The 19840-nt window shown below is 40.1% G+C and overlaps 1 protein-coding gene and 1 long non-coding RNA gene across 7 annotated transcripts in view; one reads left to right on the forward strand and one right to left on the reverse strand.

Annotated features, from left to right (window-relative positions):
- ZFX (zinc finger protein X-linked) overlaps positions 1 to 19840 on the reverse strand; it is a 22622-nt gene continuing 2782 nt past the window's right edge. For 3 of the 6 annotated variants that reach the window (XM_015272494.4, XM_015272500.4, XM_040669937.2), the window contains exons 2-8: positions 16970 to 17058; positions 15943 to 16509; positions 8227 to 8376; positions 7885 to 8028; positions 7659 to 7793; positions 5205 to 5345; positions 1 to 3832 (exon numbers count right to left, since the gene is read on the reverse strand). In XM_015272494.4, coding sequence (XP_015127980.1) covers positions 2646 to 3832; positions 5205 to 5345; positions 7659 to 7793; positions 7885 to 8028; positions 8227 to 8376; positions 15943 to 16509; positions 16970 to 17030 — 2385 coding nt within the window. In that variant the 5' untranslated portion in view covers positions 17031 to 17058 and the 3' untranslated portion in view covers positions 1 to 2645. The remainder of the gene's footprint in view (positions 3833 to 5204; positions 5346 to 7658; positions 7794 to 7884; positions 8029 to 8226; positions 8377 to 15942; positions 16510 to 16969; positions 17059 to 19840) is intronic. The other 3 variants (XM_015272507.4, XM_046912337.1, XM_015272512.4) reach the window with 2 other exon arrangements.
- LOC121109097 lies at positions 5515 to 12040 on the forward strand. Its single transcript, XR_005849254.2, has 3 exons — positions 5515 to 6771; positions 9869 to 10091; positions 11907 to 12040. It is a non-coding gene; the product is annotated as an uncharacterized LOC121109097 (long non-coding RNA).

The raw sequence follows: 19840 nt of genomic DNA on the forward strand, positions 1-19840 counted from the left end.
TTAACAGGAAAATACTTTGAATTTTATTTTTTTTCACGTTATTATCAAGTACACAGTTACAATAATGTCACACATCCCTATATGATTCTATGTACTTTGTTTTTTTCTTTTGTCTTTTTTACAAAGTGTACAGAGGGAAGGACGTATACAATATTTAACAGGGTATTTTCTACAGAACAATAATTTATATTATGTCCTTGTAAAAATCTGTACCTTTTTAAACATTAAACTGAAACATCCATTCATAGCATTTGCTAAGCAAATTATTTAAGAATTAAAACTAACCTGTAACTAATGTCAGTACATTAACAATAACTATATTTTCATTTTCTCTTTATACAGACAAATACATTTTACAAAATCCACCTGACCAAACCCTCAATTATTAAAAAAAAAATAATAATAATAATAATAAAAGTTTCAACGTTGTGCTTTAAAAAAAAAAAAAAAGAAGAAGAAGAAGTGTGTGTATGATTCCAGGCTACGTAAGAGAAAGCAAACGTGTACAATTGTGTTCTTTGTCTTTCAGCTTATTTAAAAAAAATAAAGTCAAAAATGGCTAAAATCCTATGGGAATTTATGCAGATTTTGTACACTCCTCAGGTTTCCAGTTAGAAAATGCCTGAACGTAAGAGGGGGGGAAGCCAAAGAAGGGAACAGCGTAAGACGCGCGTGGAGAACCTCCACTGTGCTTTAACACGACTGATTTGGCAATCCGTAGGCGACAGGCGGACAGCTACGGCCACACAGAACATCCACTGAGTGCAGCGGGGATTTCAGCCAAGGTGCTGAGCGGCGCCACGCACCAAGGGTGCCGGCCAGCTGCTGGCGGGGCTACACGTGGCTCGAGCCTGGGGGCACTGGCAGGCGGCATCCAAAGCAGCAGCACTGTACAAGGCAGGGACGTGGCTTTAGGCTCTCCCGAACCAGCGAAATAAACACGAGTACTGAAGCTTGCGGTGAGACACAAGGGTTCGGTAACGAAACCAAATACGGGACGTTTAAGAAGGTGCACATCTGAGAGGAAACCTTTGTCCCTTTATGGCCCCCATCTTGAAATGGTTACTGAAATTCCTGTTCAACAGGACGCTCACCCGCCTACAAACAAGGGAAAGCGCTGGGACGGGCCCTGAATCTTTGCCGTTAGTTAGGGAATGGTTGGTTCCAAATCTATCCAAATCAGGTCCGAATTCTGCAACGCACAGCCAGCTGGCAGCTTCAGGAGGGATCTGAGAAAGGGGAGCGGGTCTGGGCCCTGCAATCCGGCATATAATTAAATCCTTTTTTCTATTTTTGCCCAACAGTTGTTGTTAACGTACATGAGTTCACACTTTGTACACTTATTTACTCTGCAATTAGCAAATGATACGGCACTACTTTGTAATAGTCTTCAGGTGGCAAAATTGCGTATAATAATTGTAATGTTCTCCCAGCTGTTTATAAACAGCTTACAAGAACTGGGTTAATTCTGGATGCTGTACTCGTTAATAAACAGCAGCTCAACACAGCTGCTAATGGCTCAGGAAAAACATCCAATTTAGAAACAGTTCTGCTACTGTCCTAAGTTACTGTTCTGATGAAGGATATCTACATGAAAACACCTCTACTCATTACGAACGCAACTGCCCCATTCCGACCCCTCTGAAGCTCTCAATGTCAGCATCTCATTTCCAAAATCGAGGCACCTCTTGGTCTTAAATTTTATTCTAAGTCAACTCAGAATAGAAATGGGACTCGAACAGCACACCGTTCTTCCAACAAAATGCTAATACACATCAAGCCATTACAACTGAGGCACATTTACCGGCACGTACAGACAGTTGCGACCTATTAACTCTGCAAATGGAACAACAGTACTTCGTGTTTCCAATGCCAAGCCAGCAGTAAACTGAAAGGAAAAACCAACTCCTCCGTAACACGCAAAACCTTTCCAAGACAAAGTAGCACAGAACAATAAGCATGTTTGAGCATAACTTTCAATTTGTCAAAGATAAAAAGAAAAATGCCCCAAACCATTTTAAAATTTTATCTTTGAAACCTGAATTAAAACACAGAAGTCTTCCCGCAATAACGTTAGACGTGTAACTCCTTAAAGGTAACACAGTTAACTCGCCACAAAGTCTGTATAGTCAGAACAAGACAATCAGGTGGGCCCTAGTGACTTTAGCGTTACAATTCCCCATTTCATACACACCTCTGACAATTTCAGCAAGAGAAATTTCATAGTTTTAAAATTCACAACAAAACTGCATTAACATGGACACGGTGAGTATCAACGAGGTCAGTAAGATAAATATACTTAAACTATTACGGTTGAAAAATTCATTAAGAGACAGGGTTTACTTTATTAAATGCAACTTTATTGTTGCCATCTTTTCTTCATTTATTAAACAAACTGAATAGAATTCAGAACACGCTATTGAACAAAAGGTATAAAAGTCAACTAGAAGCAATAATCCTATCTTTATACAGCAACAAATCAAATGCACAGTATGGGGGTATTTTTTTGTTGGTTTTTTTTTTTTTCGTGTGTGTGTGTGTGTGTGTTTGTGTGTGTGATCGCAGGTGATTGGCTTTAAAATAAGCTAACTGCCCGAAAGGCAAAATTCCTTTGCAATTCCAGCCGTAAGTCTGTGAAAGAGACTTTAAGGCAGCCCAACATCTTTATGATGCCGCATAATGTGCTGGTTCTTCTCTGAAGGCCTTCGGAAACCCTTCTTGCAATACTCACATCGGTGAGGGTAGTCTTTTGTATGAATGGAAATAACATGCCGTTTGAAGCCTGAGGCGTCTGTAGTGCTATACTCACAGTACTCACATTGATAAACTTTCCTGCCACTGTGTGTTTTCATGTGTTTTTTCAGCTCGTTTTGTTGCCTAAAGCCCTTCCTACATCTCTTGCACCTGAATGGAAGATCCTTTGTGTGAACTGAGAGTATGTGGCGACTCAGAATAAACGGATCCGCAATCTTAAAGTCACAATGTCTGCATTGGTGTAATTTTTTACCCTTGTGAGCCGCCACGTGTTTTTTCAGTTCCGAAGGCCGGTGAAAGCCTTTGTCACACATATCACACTTATGGGGATAGTCTTTTGTGTGGACTGAAATTATGTGTCGTTTCAGATCACTCGAGTTTGAGCTCTTATGGTCACAATGCAAACACTGATGTGTTTTGCTTTCTTGATGCATAAGGGTATGCTGCTGTAGCTCTTTGGTATCTGAAAAAGTCTGGAAACAAATATCACACTTGGACGACGTTTCCTTGCTGTGTTTAGTCTTTACGTGAGTTTTCAAGTTGGAAGAGTCGGCGGATCGGTATTCACAATATTGGCACTGGTATGGTTTCTCACCAGTGTGGATTCGCATGTGCTTCTTCAGCTCCGACGGATGACGAAATCCCTTGCCACACTCCACACAAATATGAGGAAAGTTCTTGCTGTGGACAGCTAAAAGGTGATGACTTAGCAATCCTTGCTCTGCTGTCTCATAGTCGCAGAATTTGCACTTGTGCATTTTATTCACTCCTTTGTCCCTGTGCACCATCTTGTGCGCAAATAATGCTCCCGCGTGAGAGAAGCTTTTCCCACACTCATCACGCTCAATAAGCTTTTCTGTTTTGTTGGTCAGCTTATGACTCTCCAAGTGGTTATGTAAACTTATTTTTTTATTCGTAGTGTAATCGCAGTCTGTGCATCTGTACTTTTTCTTAGTAAGAAGGTGCTCCGGATGGTTTTTCATGTGCCTTTTCAAGAAACCTCTAGATTTAAATTTCTTTCCACAAATCATGCAGGGATAGACTGTCAGTGGATGACCATCAGGGCCAATGATTATTGCTGAAAAACAACAAAGAAAACCCTTTCAACAACTCCATACTTCTGTCCATTCTTTTCTTTCAACCTTAACACTAAGCTGAATCGCTAAGTAAGATCGAGTCAGACACACCTGCTTTGCTATGTAATTACCAAGCTTGTTACTGGGCTAAGTAGAATTGGAGAGAATTAGCATTTTCATCTATTATCATCATCGGGAGAAAGGAAATACTGATTTTAGATGGAGACAACCGAAGCATCATCCAACTGCTTTACAGCTCAGGTAATTCTGAGGTCACGCACTGAACACACACAAAAGCCAATACCAGTGCAAAGAGCAGCAGGCAGCTCATTCAGCATTACATAGCAAGCCTATCACACCGTTGTCTTCAACCTTCCGTGAATCTGCAGATCTGGCAGTTCAGTCACCTATCGCTGACTACAATTCATATGTCCCCAAAATAGCACCTCCTTCTTGTGCCATCTGTCAGTAACGATCTGAAGAGGTACCAAGCAGGGATCAATGAGAACACGTTTCACACACAGACACCTGAAAGCTCTGGAACTTGTTTGCTCTGATCCATCAGCCTGATTTGTTTATCCTGAATTTGTCTAGGCATGCTAAAAAGCTCTCTTACTCAAAAATGTTTTAGGAGAACTGAGTATGTAGCCGGAAATAGAAAAAGCCAACTTGAAAATTAAGACTTGCTGGGTTTACTTATTCAGAGCTAGACAAAACAGAACTCCTACAGTTAAGTCATGATTTGGAAAGAAACTTTTAGTATAATTTAAGGCAGGGCTACTAAAGAAAAGCTGTGCGCCTTTTCAACTTTATCAGACCAAATAAACCCTTCAAAATGTAACACAGGAGTAGCAAAAACCAAATAATGCCAAAAAAGCATATTTGTTCTTACAGATGCAAGTAAGAACACTGGAACGACCATTGAGGCACTTTATTTCACAATTAAAAAAGAAAAGGGCATTTATTAAAGCTATCTACTAAAAAATATGATGTTCATATGTACCAGTTACTAGCTGAGCTGCTATAACAAAGTGTATTGTTCCATATAATTTCAATGAAGACAAAAGGTTTTCTGGAAGTACTATTACTGAGTGCTGTTTATCTATCTAACTTTATCTTCAAAAAAAAAAAAAAAGGTACTTTCAACACATTAAAATCAGTGTAGCAAGTAAAGTTCATTGTTTGTTTGTTTGTTTGAACTTTTTGCTATGATATTGTTTTATTTTAAAACTTCAAAAGAAAATTTGCACACTTCCATGATCTAGAAGTGCTGCCAACAAAACAACTCTCCAAGTATTCTTTTTTAAAAGGCTTTACACATCCTATCAGCACAGCATTTGTTTACGGGCAAGCACGCAGACAGCCACAACTCACCTGTTTGATACTGCCTGGACTCAGGCCTCCTTTTCTTCTTTGGTTTTTGCTTTGCCAGTCTCCCAAGTCCCGCTGACTCATCTATGTGCAAAAGAGCACTTGCAGTGCCATTCCGGCTTTCAATGCCATCGTTATTATTACCTAACAAAGCAAGTTTAAAAGTTACCTCCTGCCACCACACCGCAGATTATTTGAGCAACAAACTCCATCACGCTAATTAAAAAAAAAAAAGATAAACTATTGTTTTGACATTTAATTAAACCATTCTAACATACAGGATGAGTTAAAAAACTGCTCTGTATGTAACTGATGAACTATGCTTGGTACGATGACATCAACCTTGGCTGCATAAAACTCACTTTACAGGACTACACAATTTATAGGAGTAAATGGCTTTCCATTTCACAAAGAGTTTAAGTGCACACTGTTTGCATTTCTTTGTCTACCAATTACACCCCAGATGTTTAACATCAGTAAACAAAAACAGGTCACAAAGTTTACTGTGCCTGATGGTCTTCAGCAGCCCTGAAATACATCCACATGTGCTCTCATTCACTTCTGGGCATCTGAATTCACCTCACTAAAGTTTCCAAACTAAGTTTCAAAACAGGAACTGTGATCAGTCAATTGTTCTGAACAGCGCATAAACTCACAGACAAAGTACACTACACACTCCTTGCACACCCCTGTATTTTAACACAAACTATTCCCACTGGGAACAGAGAGCACGTGTAACACAGAGAAAACAACCTTTGCCTCACAGAGCTCTGTATTTAAAAGAAGAGCACGCAAACAAGACGGAAAGACTAAAGTGGGAGACAGCATAAGATGCTCAATAGCTGTTCTCTTTGTAGAGTGCTGTGAATGAATATTCATGCAAAAAGAACCAGAACCAGTAACAGCCATGGGCAGGGCCTGAAGATTCTGATCTATATGTTAGCTCAAGTGGTGAACTGCGAACGTAGCAAGTGATGTAACCGGTGAAAGCAAAAAAGTGTCACATCTTACACACAGACAGTACAGTTTGCAATAGGTGTATGAAGAGTCCTTCCAGATGGTAACACACAAAAAAGAAAGCCTTGAACACTTTTCTAATACTAGAATAGAAGTGTAGAGCTTTTGGAATATAATACATAGAAGAATAGGGACTTGCTATGATACAGCAACGAAACAGGTGTGCCATTGTAAGATCCCATTTGTTGTCAACTTTTAATACCTCTTGAAGGGGAGAAGAGCTCTGCGAAGTGCAAATGACAAACCTCAGCCATTCTCATGCCTTCATGTGTCATTATTTCTTCCCTTCCCCACCACCTCTCAAGTTGCATGTTAGGTTGCTTACTGCTGATGACACAATCACTCTACTGTTTCCTATGTTCTTAACTCCATTTTAAATTCCACCTCTGTGTTCTTAGCAGTGTGCTCAATTTTATCCTCCTTTTCCACAATCACTGAGCGTTCTGTCTACAACTGTTCCTGAGTTCACTTAATTTCACTTTGAATTCCCACTCAACCTGACTTCTGTCCTTTCCTCTGCGCTGAAACTATGCTCAACAACATTCAGCCAAAGGTAAGGCTCTGGGTGCGTTACCACCCACCTCCTAAGCACTTCTCACCACACACTGCTCCCTGAAATCTTGCCCTCACTTGATTTACAACCATGATTCCAGCCCTGTGTTGCATTCTCAGCACTTCCCTGTCAGTAGTTTACTGACAGCATCACCGAAATTCACATCATGCAGATGCATAACCTAAGTTTTGTCCTCTACTCCACTATTTCTTTTGCTTCCTCTACTCAAAGTACATTCAGGAGGAGGATGGGAGCAATAAAGAAAAATTCCTAAGATGAGATTTTGCTCTAACAGCCTATGTAAGTTCTGGAAATCAGTTTAAGCACCAGCTGGTGCTCAGATACTAATATTCAATAAATATTCTCAAGGTTCTGTTTTTAATTTTTTAAGATGTATCCCTCCAGCGTCTTTTTTGTTAATTAGTTATTTCCATTTGTGAAATCACATATTTATATGTTCCTTCCAGAAGACACTTTAATCAAGCTAGAGGCCAACGATGCTCTTCATGGTTACGCTGAATCTTACATATTCCCATCTGTTTTTTTTCTCCCCAAAACAAAATATTCAGAGTCCTATTCCCAATGAATGTATACTAAAACTGTGACAGACAAATGCACTTGAGATGCAATTTTTCAACTGAAAGGTTCTGCGCTTCCCCTTCCACATCATGACAACATGAAGGAAAAGGTCTGATAAAAGAGGAACAGAAAGAAGCCTGTTTTACAGCTTCTCTCTTCTTCTCTTTTTAATTTTAAGCCTCGTTATGCTCAGAAACGATTCTTAGACTAAAACAAGCACAAAAGCACAGACACTCCACTGTTCTCCAAAAACGAACCCAGTATTTTCTTGTAGTGTCACCAGGAAGAATTCTGTGAATATTACTTACCATAAGCTGCTGCCCATGCTATTGGCATGAAAGTTTTAATCTCATTGTCATCAATTTGCTGTTCATGGGCGACTGCTGCATCTTCCTCCCCTACTATCACTTCCATATAAACCTCATCGGCTATTTCTGCAACATCTAAGAGAAACAGAAATCAAGAAAAAAATTAATAAGAACTGCACTGCTGAAAGTGAAAATCCCTGTTCCCAAATGAAAGCCACCTACTTACTTAAATCTTCGTCTTCGTGCTGAGAATCATTTACGGTCATGTAAACCATTTTCTCCCTTGGAATACGAATACTGCTATTTTGATCAAGTAAGCCAACTGCATGATCATTTTCTGGCTCGCTCTCCACAACGTCTACTGTGCCCCCTAATTAGGAAGACCAGGACAAAATATTTTAATACATTTTGTTCATATTCTATTCTGAACTGCAGAAAACTGAAAGTTTGCAACTCTTTCACATTTAGACCCACAGCTCCTTACAGCTGACTTGAGAGAAACCATCGTCTCTAATTATGCAAAATTTCACATGTCAGGTTGGAGTATTCTAAAATGAGCATGTTTTACCTAAATCATCTTCTCCAGGGTCTGCTTTGAATATATAGACCTTGATGACTTCTGGACAAATGCCATCCACTTTACAAGATCCACTTTCTGACTCTGCTTCCATGGTAATTTCAGCAGAACCTTCATGTTCTATCTTACCAGCATCATCCACTACAAAAACAAGTTATTAAAATTATCCAGCCATATACAGACAGATTTATGAAAATTTTTATTTCTCAAATTTGGAAGCGGTTTAAAATTACATTGTGAAAAATAACCTACCCAGACATAATTCTTTTTCATATCCTTGAAATCAACGTCAATAAACGAATAAATTCAAGCCATATCTTCTAGTTAAGGGAAAAGTGCCAAGTGTGTTGCATGCCTAGAAGCATGAGCACCACACCAGGCAACACTACTAGGGAAATGGTGATCTGCAGCAAGATGGTGGTAGCAAGGAACAGCACATTAGTACTTACTCCGTGGTGTAATTTTACATATTCTCAGTTTCAGCTGCTTTCCCCTTCGCATCTAATAAGCTGTTAACCATTTATTTTCCGAAGCATTATCTGCTGCTTGACTCTCTCTAATGCAAGTGGCACTATTTCTGCCAGATTTCTGACGGCTCAGTCTGGTTTCTTGCAAGGTGGTGTTATTAATGCTTTTTCTGCTGCACCTTTTCTCATCCACTCACGGTTTCAAAGCACCGCCCTCACACTGCAGCACCTATCCAACTCACAGCACCATTACCAGAGGGGACCTGCACTGGATTTTATACTGTGGTCCTATCAGCTCTCCTGACTATCATCTCAAGTCTTCCTCTCTTCCTCCCAGAAGTGAGCTGACACCCAGCTCCAGCATGAACTGCCATAACTTGCCTGGGCCTCCCACACAAACACGGCAAGCTGCCAGTTTTCTAAGGAACATATTTCTGATTTTTAAGACACACTCTACACGGGCGCATGCACACACGCACCATCTTACTTTACCAAGCATGGGTGTTCAAGAAAAAAAATGCTAAATATGCGCTAACAAAATCCAATCCAGTATTTCAAAACCTCTACACGATCTTCCAGTTCCAAAAGCTCCACAACTTTCTCACAGCGTTGAGATTATTTAAGAATTCTTCATGTGACAACACGCCTTTGAAATTGGTGAGTTCACTGTTAACTGCATTTAAAGGCAGATCCAGCTTGCTCAGAGCCAAGCGTAGCTTTGATTCATAACATGAAGGTGTGAGACATACACTAAAAAGAAGCATAAGAACTGTCCAGTAACTGCTGCAGCATTTTTAGCTACCATGGTTAGCACATAAGAACTTCTAATACAGCGTGCTCGTTTCACTGGCACTCACAAAACTACCCTCATAACTACATCACAACTTTACTACGCAGTGACTGAGAATCTTCTCTCTACTTGAAGACCTACTTAAAATAAAAGATAAAAGCTCAGCAGATCATTACTGTTGTTCTCCTGCCAGGAAGTCAATGAACTGGCTTTTATGTTAGATAAAAGTAGCACGCATTTTGTCTTGTGTATCAAACTTGATGGTATTTAAGCATGATTCCTCAACACGGCACCATTATCCAGAAGGAAATATGAATAAAGTTAAACGTATTAATGAGCACTAAAATAAATTAGCTTCTCTCTCTCTCCTCACAAGGTCCCTACTAGATATGTGCAGTTGCTCTCCTTTAACTTGGCTGTTACCAGTGTCATGCACGTGCAGTTGGAAGGCTTTCAAATCAGCGTAGACTGATTTTACACCACTGAAGCCAAAGGGGAAGTCTGCCGCCAAGTTCAACTGATGCTGGAACAGACTCAAGGAAGGAAAATTATGGCTGAAGCAATTAAAGAGAAAAACCTAGATGCACTGTACGGAACAGGTTGGTTTCTTTCAACAAAAACAGAATACGTATAGAAGTATCCACTGATAACATTTACACAGCAGAAGAATTCTGGATCTTAAAAATACACTCTGTTTATTCTTTGCAGTAAATTCTCCAGGGTTCAAAAGCATGTTTAAACAACATGATTAAAATAAAGTTCCCTACACAATTTCTAGTTGGTTTATACCTGTCTTCGCTCCATATCCAACAGTATTATTAAACCACAGAACCGTATGGGTTGGAATGGACCTCTGGAGATCACCTAGTGCAGTCCCCTGCTAAAGCAGGTTGCCTACAGCAGGTTGCACAGGAAAGTTTCCAGGCAGCGCTGGAGCACCTCCAGAGGAGACTCCACCACCTCCGTGGGCAGCCTGTTCCAGTGCTCTGTCACTCTCACAGTAAAGAAGTTCTTCTTCATGTTCAGATGGAACTTTGTGCATTCCAGTTTGTGCCCACTGCCCCTTGTGCTGGCACTAGGCACCATTGAAAAAAAGCTCGGCCCCACTCTCTTGACATCTGTCCTTCAGATATTGATAAGCATTGATAAGATCCCCTCAGTTTTCTCCACGCTGAACATTCCCCCGGTCTCTCAATCAAAGCATTATTTAACGGCACCATTCAAATGTAATGAAATTGATTTGTAGAAGTACTACGCCCACTTTTCTCATACAAAAGGGGAAAAAAAATCACTTCGACAGATGGTAAGAAGTGAAAAACTAAGTCCTTGAAGGACCTGAAAAAGTAACAGTATTAGCAGTATAGTAACAAACAGGAAACATGAAGAAAAGGAGCATGGAAAGAAAAAGGAATAGAAGATAGGAAGAGAGAAACAAGGCAAAAAAGAAGGGGGTATCTATCACACAAAGCACCACTTCCACAGTATTTTGTCCTACGGATATAATATAATATTATATTATATTATATTTATATAATATTTATATTATATTACGGATATAATATAATATAATATAATATAATATAATATATATATATATATATATATATATATATAATATTATATACGGCATTTACCTATGCCGATTCTTTAACGCTCTGGTAGCACTTACGAAATCTGATTTCTATTTAACACTTTCCTTATGTTTCTACATTTGCCACAAATCTCAGTCATACGATCAAAGAAAATTATTCATATTCGTAACTACTTGACTGATCAATGTTAAAAACCGGAGCTCCGATGATGTTCATACTTTTCATTCCAACTCACAGTCCATAAAAGGATCCCACGCACATCTTCCTCTTTGAAATTACAAAACACACACAAAAAAGCACCAACCTCACCAACCTTAAAATCATCAGTTTAGCTTATAAAGAGATCATTTCTTTTAAAGTGGACACGGTAGGTTGTTACTAAACTTAAGTCACATGCTAGAAAAAAGATTAGAGTAGTGATATTGCAATACACAAAAAGAAACTACCCTATTTACCCATTCTTAATGACAAAGGACACCGTTTACTCTCTTGCTTTTTCTGAAATAATTAAAAGCACGCTGCATTCCCCAGACAGACTACTCAGTTATCTGTGGTGCGAACATTTCACTTGCACCGTGCTTGATAACAAAGAATTCCTAGCCCACTTAACTTGTTTTTACCATCCAGTTATTTCTTTAATGGCAAAGTAGGTTTCCTAACCTGTGGGAAAAGAGAAATCTGCTCCATTTTCATTTCAATGCCTTCCCATTACACACGAGCAACAGCATACCCTTAAGAGTCTGAAGCTCCCCTCAGGGCAGCAATCAAGGAGCATTTCCGTAGCATCTAACTCTCACTCACCCTTCTGGTTCTGCTCCCCAGACCTCAAAACAGACGGAACTCTCCCTCACTATCACGGTGACCTCCTGAGCAGCCCATCTGCAACTGCCGGAGCCCTTCTGAAGGCCAAGCAGAACACATGGCAACAAGTTCTGCCTCACAGAAAGAAAAAGGAGTTCCTCAAAGGAAAAAAAAGGTGAGGAGGGGGGTACCTATTTACGCTAGTTACACCAGAAAAGCAAACCAAAACATTCTGTTTTCTTGATTAGAAGTCAACTAAAAGTCAACTGTGGTATGGCAGCGGTGAATGCATGAACATTATGGCTTTGTGTGTAAGATCCATTCCTTTCAACCTAAGCATATTATTCATGGATGAGAACAGATGAGCTTCCCCTAAATCTACGAAAAGTCACAGTCATTACTGTGTCTCTTTGAGCACCCTGGATTCTCACTCCTGTAACGAAATGCGTTAGTTCAGATACAGCATGCAAAGATGCATCTAACTCGGTCACAGGACATGGACAGACATGACATATTCCCTGCATTTGGATACATCACTTAACTTTCTAGAAGTCCAACTTAAACCTTGCAAGGTGACCCTTCCCTCTCCCCACACTCCTCTGATCAAAGCTCCCTGGTGCCTCGCTGTTTCTATTGCAATTAAATACAAGAATACCAGAGCACAGTTTCTTTGTCTTTTGGAACTACTTCAAGCATCCTACTTTGCCAAAATGTTAAAAATAAATAAAATCAAACAAGCAAAAACCTTCATTTCCTTAATACAGTACAACTCTCCTCTGTCAGCAAGTGCTGGTTTTTTTTTTGGTTTTGCTAACTACCACCTATCTCATCATTACTGTTTTACATGGGGAGAGATGGTTTTTACAGGCCTTCAGAATTGCTACCAAACAACACGCATTGGTGTGAGTCAGAGCACAACGTATCCTTTCCTGATCAAATTGTATGGGCAATCCCCATAAACTGGTTTGTTAAGCCTTATGTGAAAGAAGAACCGATTTATCAGACCTCCCTGAATCCTTTCCAAGCTACTAATTAGTAGCAGTTTGCATTCTCTGGTGAATGAACATATACCTGACCCCGCCCTCCCGTGTCCCAAATCTACTACAGACCAAAAAAGGAGGCTTGAGGGCAAAGTATCCAAGAAAAAAAGGTGAATATATCCATCAGCAAGTGATAACACAAGCTGTGCCAAGAAACATTGTCTTGGAAATGAAAAATTTAGTTTACTGAAGGAAAGTCACACAATGGAACCCACAGGGACTACACTCACTCACGATACCAAACAGCATGAAACCAAGAAAGAAGGCAGAGACACAACATTGAAGTACACGCGCATTAGTCATTCTGAAACCAGCATTTTCGGGATAAAAGTGAAGAAATTGCCTTATTTGAAAAAAATCTGTGTAGGCTCAGTTCATCAGGAAGAAGAATGCAAACATTTCATGAAAGCCAAAAGATAGGAGAAAGACAGCAAAACGGTTTGGTCTGTGATCTTCTGTCAAGAACACAGACCGCAAAACCTATGGCCACAGAAAGAACCCAAAGCATCACCACCTGCTTCACAAGCAGCCAGATAAAAGCATACAGACAAAACCATCCCTAACAGTATCTGCCACCCAGCTCTGGGAACAGCCACATTTGGCCGTTAAAATGGCTGACAAAATGATATTCCAACATCCACCCCGGCAGCTCAAGGAGGTTTGCCAAAAATCAAGCATGAGCTTACAGGTTAAGGTGAATAAATAAAAACCAGAGTTGCTTTTACTTCCTTTTAAAAACCACCCACAGCTGAAGAACTGAGACAGTCAACAGAAAAGATCAATAAACACACACAACTGCTCATGAAAAAGAAAGAAAAAAAGGAAATGAATTCAGATAATGTTTTCCACACAACGAAGAGACTATTTGGAAAGATTGCCTTTACTTGACGGGAAAGCACTAGCCTTTGCAACCAGAAGAACTTGTTACACAGGCTTTAAACACAGTAGGTGGTAATAGGGAACTTCCCTTTAAAATGAGCTGTGGCACACATTGAACATTTTAAACACAAATAAAGAAGATACATATTTGGTAATAAAAACAAACGTTTTAAATGCTGCCTTATTTAAGGTTCCGAATCGAAAGAAACTACTTTGCAAGACAATAAAGGGGAGTTTAACACTAAATAAAATATCAAAGCATAGAAATCCATACAGAGAAGCATATGACTGAAAATGGAGACTACCTCAGTACAACAATCAGATTCCTGTTTTCTGTCAGGTACCAGCTGCTGCTGACACCTATATCTGACAGGCTTCCCAGCTGGTCGGGTATTTTAGTGATCACACGACATGGCATCAAGGAATACTTTCTGTCCTCATCCCTCTACCCTCAACCCTCTATTGTGGCTACACCAGACACAGCTGAATGGGAGACTTCTCTATACACCCCTCCCCCTTAAATGAATGCAGACAACGGTATGCCAAGTGTTCCTGGGCTTGCAGCCTCAGAGTTTCACAGCTGTCCAAGCTGCAGGATGCTAACCTGCAGGGGAAGGGTGAGCAGAGAAGCAGATGTGACACCATTTGGAAGAACTACAGTAGAGGATACGACACACACAAGGATCACCAGCGGGGTCCTTACAGTCAGGTCTCAATGCCACGGGTGGGTTACCTACTTTGTTGCCTAACTATGTTGCAGGTGCAGAAGCACATAAGCTTAATTTCGTCTGACCTAAGTGGGGACCAGAATTGGAAAGCTCTATGTGCAGCATACTGTACAGAGAACATTTATCAGTTTGGATACACAATATTTCAGGGAGCAGCATTCCTGATCCCTCCTCTCTCCACTTTGGTACATTCCTGCAGCTTAATTTTACAATATTTTGTGTTATTCATATATTGCATTATCCCATCTCATTGTTTTCCCAGATAATAGAGATTTAACTGTACCTCATATAAACTCAAAACATGGCTGCACAAGGTTACTCAAGGAACTCAAGAGATGATAAATTAAGAAATGCAGTGATCCTAGGTAAGGAGAAGCAACATTAAAACCCCAAAGCACAGAATACAAAATTAAAACAAATTATCATACGTTTCAAAGGAAGTATCCAAAGCAAAAGAGAAACAAGGAAAAAAAAAGGTAACTGAAGGAGGGCAAAAAGCATGCCTCATCAACAGTTACTGCATGCTGGACAAAAGTGAAGTGCCTGGAGTTGCAATTAAATCTATCATCCTCACAAAGCTTTTCTATTTCCATGAAAAACACATTCAGTAGTGACACCTGGATGTTCCTAGGTGCTGCACTAAGCGAACACTGCAACGGGTAACAGAATAGGCTCTACTTCACACTACGGGATATCCTCAGTAGAAGGACTGATAACACACCGTGTTTGCCCACTTTCTAAGCCTTCTGAAATGTGAGTCAAATGGATCGTGCCACTGTTCTACCGAAGACTAAGATATTCACAACTGCTTCTCAGCTATGAGCTCTTTTAATTAGCAGCACACCTCTATCCCCTGCTTAATAAAGACCACATCCAAAAAAGCAAAGCAAAATACACTGTTGTTTGTACCTAACTGTAAATGGAGTGGAAGGAGAGGCCTTCACAAAAATAAAAGAAAAAAAAAAGACAAGGATAAATTGCTGTTTCAGGCTTCCAAGAAGCACTTTTCTGACTCTCCCTTTTCCATTACATAAGTTTTAGGTTTCCTTATTGACTTGGCCGTAATCTTAGTAACCAGTACATAAATGGTCTTCCAAACAATGTCACATTTATTTTCTTTCACTTCTTACTAAGTATATGGCATACAGTTCACTGGAATTCTTATTCTACTGTTCATATCTATACCCAGTCATACATTTGCCAGTAGATCTCTCCACTAATTTCACCAGAAGTTTTAGCTGGTATGCATTCCTGAAGATGCCTCAATTTAAGCACAGTAATGAGACCTGCATTTCATTAAATAATACAGAAAATCTGCTTTTGGTTCTGTTGTAAGCCTTCGTTCAGGTATTTCAAGCATCACCCAAGCCCATATCATAAAAATGTTGATGGCTTTACCCAGACACTTACGAGAAATCATCAGGTAATCTTCACAGTTGCCCTTCTCGTCTTGATGTTCCACAGGGATCCCATTGGCATCGATCACTGCTTCCGATGCGCAGTCTGCCACCAAGACCTCTTCAGAAACAACATCTGTTCCCAGAGTATCAGTGACAATATCTGCTTCTTCAACATTATCATGAACTACATGTTCTACATGTCCAACTTCAGGTACATGCATTGACTCGCTCGTCAGTACATGTTCTGGTATAGACATTGCTTCTGCTGTTATGTCTGAAGCCAAAACATCATCTGGGACAGTGCAATGAGCCAAAGAAACCTCTTCAGCCACGTCTGTGTCCAGCACTTGTTCAGGAATAATGACAGTTTCAGATACGTCTGGCTCCTCCATAATATCTGGGCACTGAACATCCTCAATAACAACATCCTCAATGACATCTTGGATTACTACAGAATCTGGATCGTCAGGAACAAAATTATGCACAGTTATATCTGAGTCGACTACATCTGAAACAAATACTGTTTCCTGTACTTCCACAACAATCTGATCTCCATCCATATGTGTGGCATCAGCTCCTGAAAAATACAATTAAAATAACATTTACATTGTAAAACTAATTCAAGTGAAGCGGTTAATATTGAAATCACTTCTATTTTGCTTCAGCTTTTAAACTATGTAGCCATTCAGCAAAACCATCATAATAGCTTATAAGCAATTAAAACAGGTAGACAGATATACAGGAGCTGATAAAGCAAATCTTCAGTAGATGGTAACATAACTAAGATGAACAACACGATGAACAAAAGATTACCAGATTTTAGGATTTCCACTAGTTGAAATAACTATTACTTCAGAAGAGAAGAGTAGCTCATTTGTACTGCTTTGAGTAACAAAAGCTGATGAAAATCTGAAGTGATGACTCTTTACAAAAGCAATGATGAAGCATAGCACCTTTAATCAAAGACAACATGAACTAAAAGCAGTCAATAGCATCTGATGTGTACATTCTTATTTACATATTATCTCCTGACAGACCTGTTGGATCAAAAAATGCATTTGGCTCATGTGGCTGCAATTCAAGCCCATCTTCATCCATGGCCTTTAACTCTCATCAGTCACAGTGTCTGTAGAAGGTAAAGAAGAAAGGTTATTTAAGTTGTAAGTATTATGCTAAGAAGGTTGCCTCTGCCTGTGCAATACTCATCACTGAGTATTTTGGACATATGAAACTGAACAGAGAACATCTCTTGACCTGAAGACAGCCTAGATATCAGAGTACATCCACTTGGCATTCAAGAACTACTACTCCAGAACACCGAACACTCACGACTCAGTATGAGGAGGCCAATCTCTTGACTACCCCAGACCATTTGTCAAAAACACAGAAATACAGAGAGAACAGAAAAAGCTGTGATAAAGTGATATGGAAATATGATTTCCTTATTATCTCACATGGGGAACAACAACAAAGAAAAGACAAAGCCTAGGCAAGTTCACACTCTAGTGCTTTTTTTGGGTGGCGGGGGATACAATGTTCTCAAATCAGGAAAGGTCAAGAACATGAAGTTAAAGGTAGGCAGCCAGCAATCTGAAACACTTCACTTCTAATGCACTCATCTTCATATACTGAAAAGGGTGTATGGTAGCCAAGAGAAAGTTACTCCTCTCTGTCCGTTTCAGGAACTAAAATCAACATGTAAACTGCTTCCACCATGAGTTTTCGAACTTCAGATGTGTGAATATTTAGAATACACCTGCCACATGACAATGTACCGATTTGATTTTGTATTTAAAACATCACCAGTTCTCAAAAACTGTCAAAAGTCAGCCTGTCAACAGAATGTCAACTGTTCTTCAACACGTAACACTTCCATTCTTACCAAAAGAGCCAATCAGTACTACAAAGTCAAAATGCTAACTAGATCCAAAACCCCACTGTGTATTTTCCTCTTTACATACAAGCACTGTCATCAGGATAAGGCAAACCTAGTTGAGTAAAATATGATCTAACATAAACTTGCACTTAAAAACAACTAGCTTCATAAACACTGAACCAGCAAGAGGCAGGAGAATGCTCCTAATGTTTCTGTACAAGTGGGCAACGCAGACTTGAGCAGTTCTCCTACCCCCCCCCCCCCCCCCCCCCCCCCCCCCCCCACCATTTTTCAGTGACGGGAATCTCCCAGTTTCACTGCTACCTTCACAACAGGCCTAGAAAAAAACATTAGGATTTTGCCCAAGGATTCCATAAGAATCATCGTCTTTTCAAAATTATGTCAACTAACATTTACGTAAGTCTTTATGAGGCTAAAAACACAAAGTTGCAACAGTCGTTTGTAGCAAACACTCAGTCTGTTTCAGAATAACACTTGACTGCCATGATCAACGTCTGCTAGGCCAGAGAAACAAGAACAGAGAAAAAACAAGGTTTCATGCAATCATTACTAAAGATTTATTCCTACCCAAATTTGTATACTTCTATCAGAACACACCCAGCCAACTCATTACAAATTCCTCCCATACGCACTATCATCTTTAGTGTTATTTTCAGTTCTTAGTTCTTGTTGAACTCTTCTCTAACTTCTGGCATCTTAGTACTTACGTTGTCCATTACTGCTCACTTAATCTTTCCAGTTTACAACTATAGTACACTCCTATAACTCACATGAAACCATGCTACCTGTAAATTTGTAGCAAAATTGTATGAGTTTTCTAGAGATTTTCTGAGGAGGAGGCAGAGGCATTAAGGGCTGGTGGAAACTCAAGGTCTCCCTTCTCTGCCAACGTCCCTCAGAAGCTAGTGCTCACTGTCCAGGTTTCAGAGAAAAGCCAAGATGCTGTTTATGACTATGTTTGTGAGGGTTTTATTACCATACATGCTGGCCTCTGATCAACTGGAACCCAACAAGCTTGAAGTGTCAGTTCACCACCAGCCACTGGAGGAACTGGCATTCATTTTCTCTGTTTCCTGCTTTCGCCACCCACCTGACCACCACAAATTCCCCACTCCTTATGATTCATGCACTCCTACTTTCTCTATCCTGTCCTTTCCCCAAATTTTTTACTGTCTCTGTAAGTGAGGCTCTCCATCTTCCAATTGTCTGTCCTCTTCCACGTGGGACTCAGAGACCACACCACCACCACCACCACATCCCAGCTTTCAGAGCAAACCCACCAACACCATTTCTCCACCAACACCATTTCCCCACCACTGCTGCCCACATCCTCAGTGACAGCTGCTAAAACCAGCAAGTCCCTGTGGTGTTCATGATGATGCAATTTTGCAAAGACAGCCACCTGTGCTGACAGCCCAGCAAACCTCCAATTGCATACTTCGTGTACCAGCATGGCCTCTTCTCCATTAGCCAGCTCTTTTTACCTACAGGAGCATAACATTCTACAAAATGAAGGCTCGTGTTCTACACAGACTGACTGGAGAAGCTTCCCAGGCAACTGAGTTTTCAAGACTCAACCTTTAAGAGGACACAGATCTATACTTTGGTATCCACAGAAGGAAAAAAAAAAAAAAAAAGCATTTTATCTGAATTTCTTCCTACATAAGGTTTCCCACAATGAACTCAGTACCCAGATCCAGCCAGCAAAGCCATGTACTCAAATTCCTACAACTGTGCAGGGCCATAGAGGCTTCAAAAGTGTTCCAGTAGGGCACAGACTTCCAATCACACACAGAATTGTGTGCTGTGGGTAAAGGATCAAAAGTGAAGTCAGGCAACTAAAACAGGATTTAAGTGAACTGCTTAAAACATTAAAGGCGCCTAATTCAAAATCTGCAGTCCAAAAGGTATCCAGGCATTTGTCCATGGATGGAACAAGAACAACAACAACAAAAAAAAACCCTAAAAATATCCTGAAAGCATTTCAGGGTTTGAACTTTCTAAGCAGCAG

The sequence above is a fragment of the Gallus gallus genome, chromosome 1, assembly GCF_016699485.2.
Source record: "Gallus gallus isolate bGalGal1 chromosome 1, bGalGal1.mat.broiler.GRCg7b, whole genome shotgun sequence".
Classification (NCBI taxonomy): domain Eukaryota; kingdom Metazoa; phylum Chordata; class Aves; order Galliformes; family Phasianidae; genus Gallus; species Gallus gallus.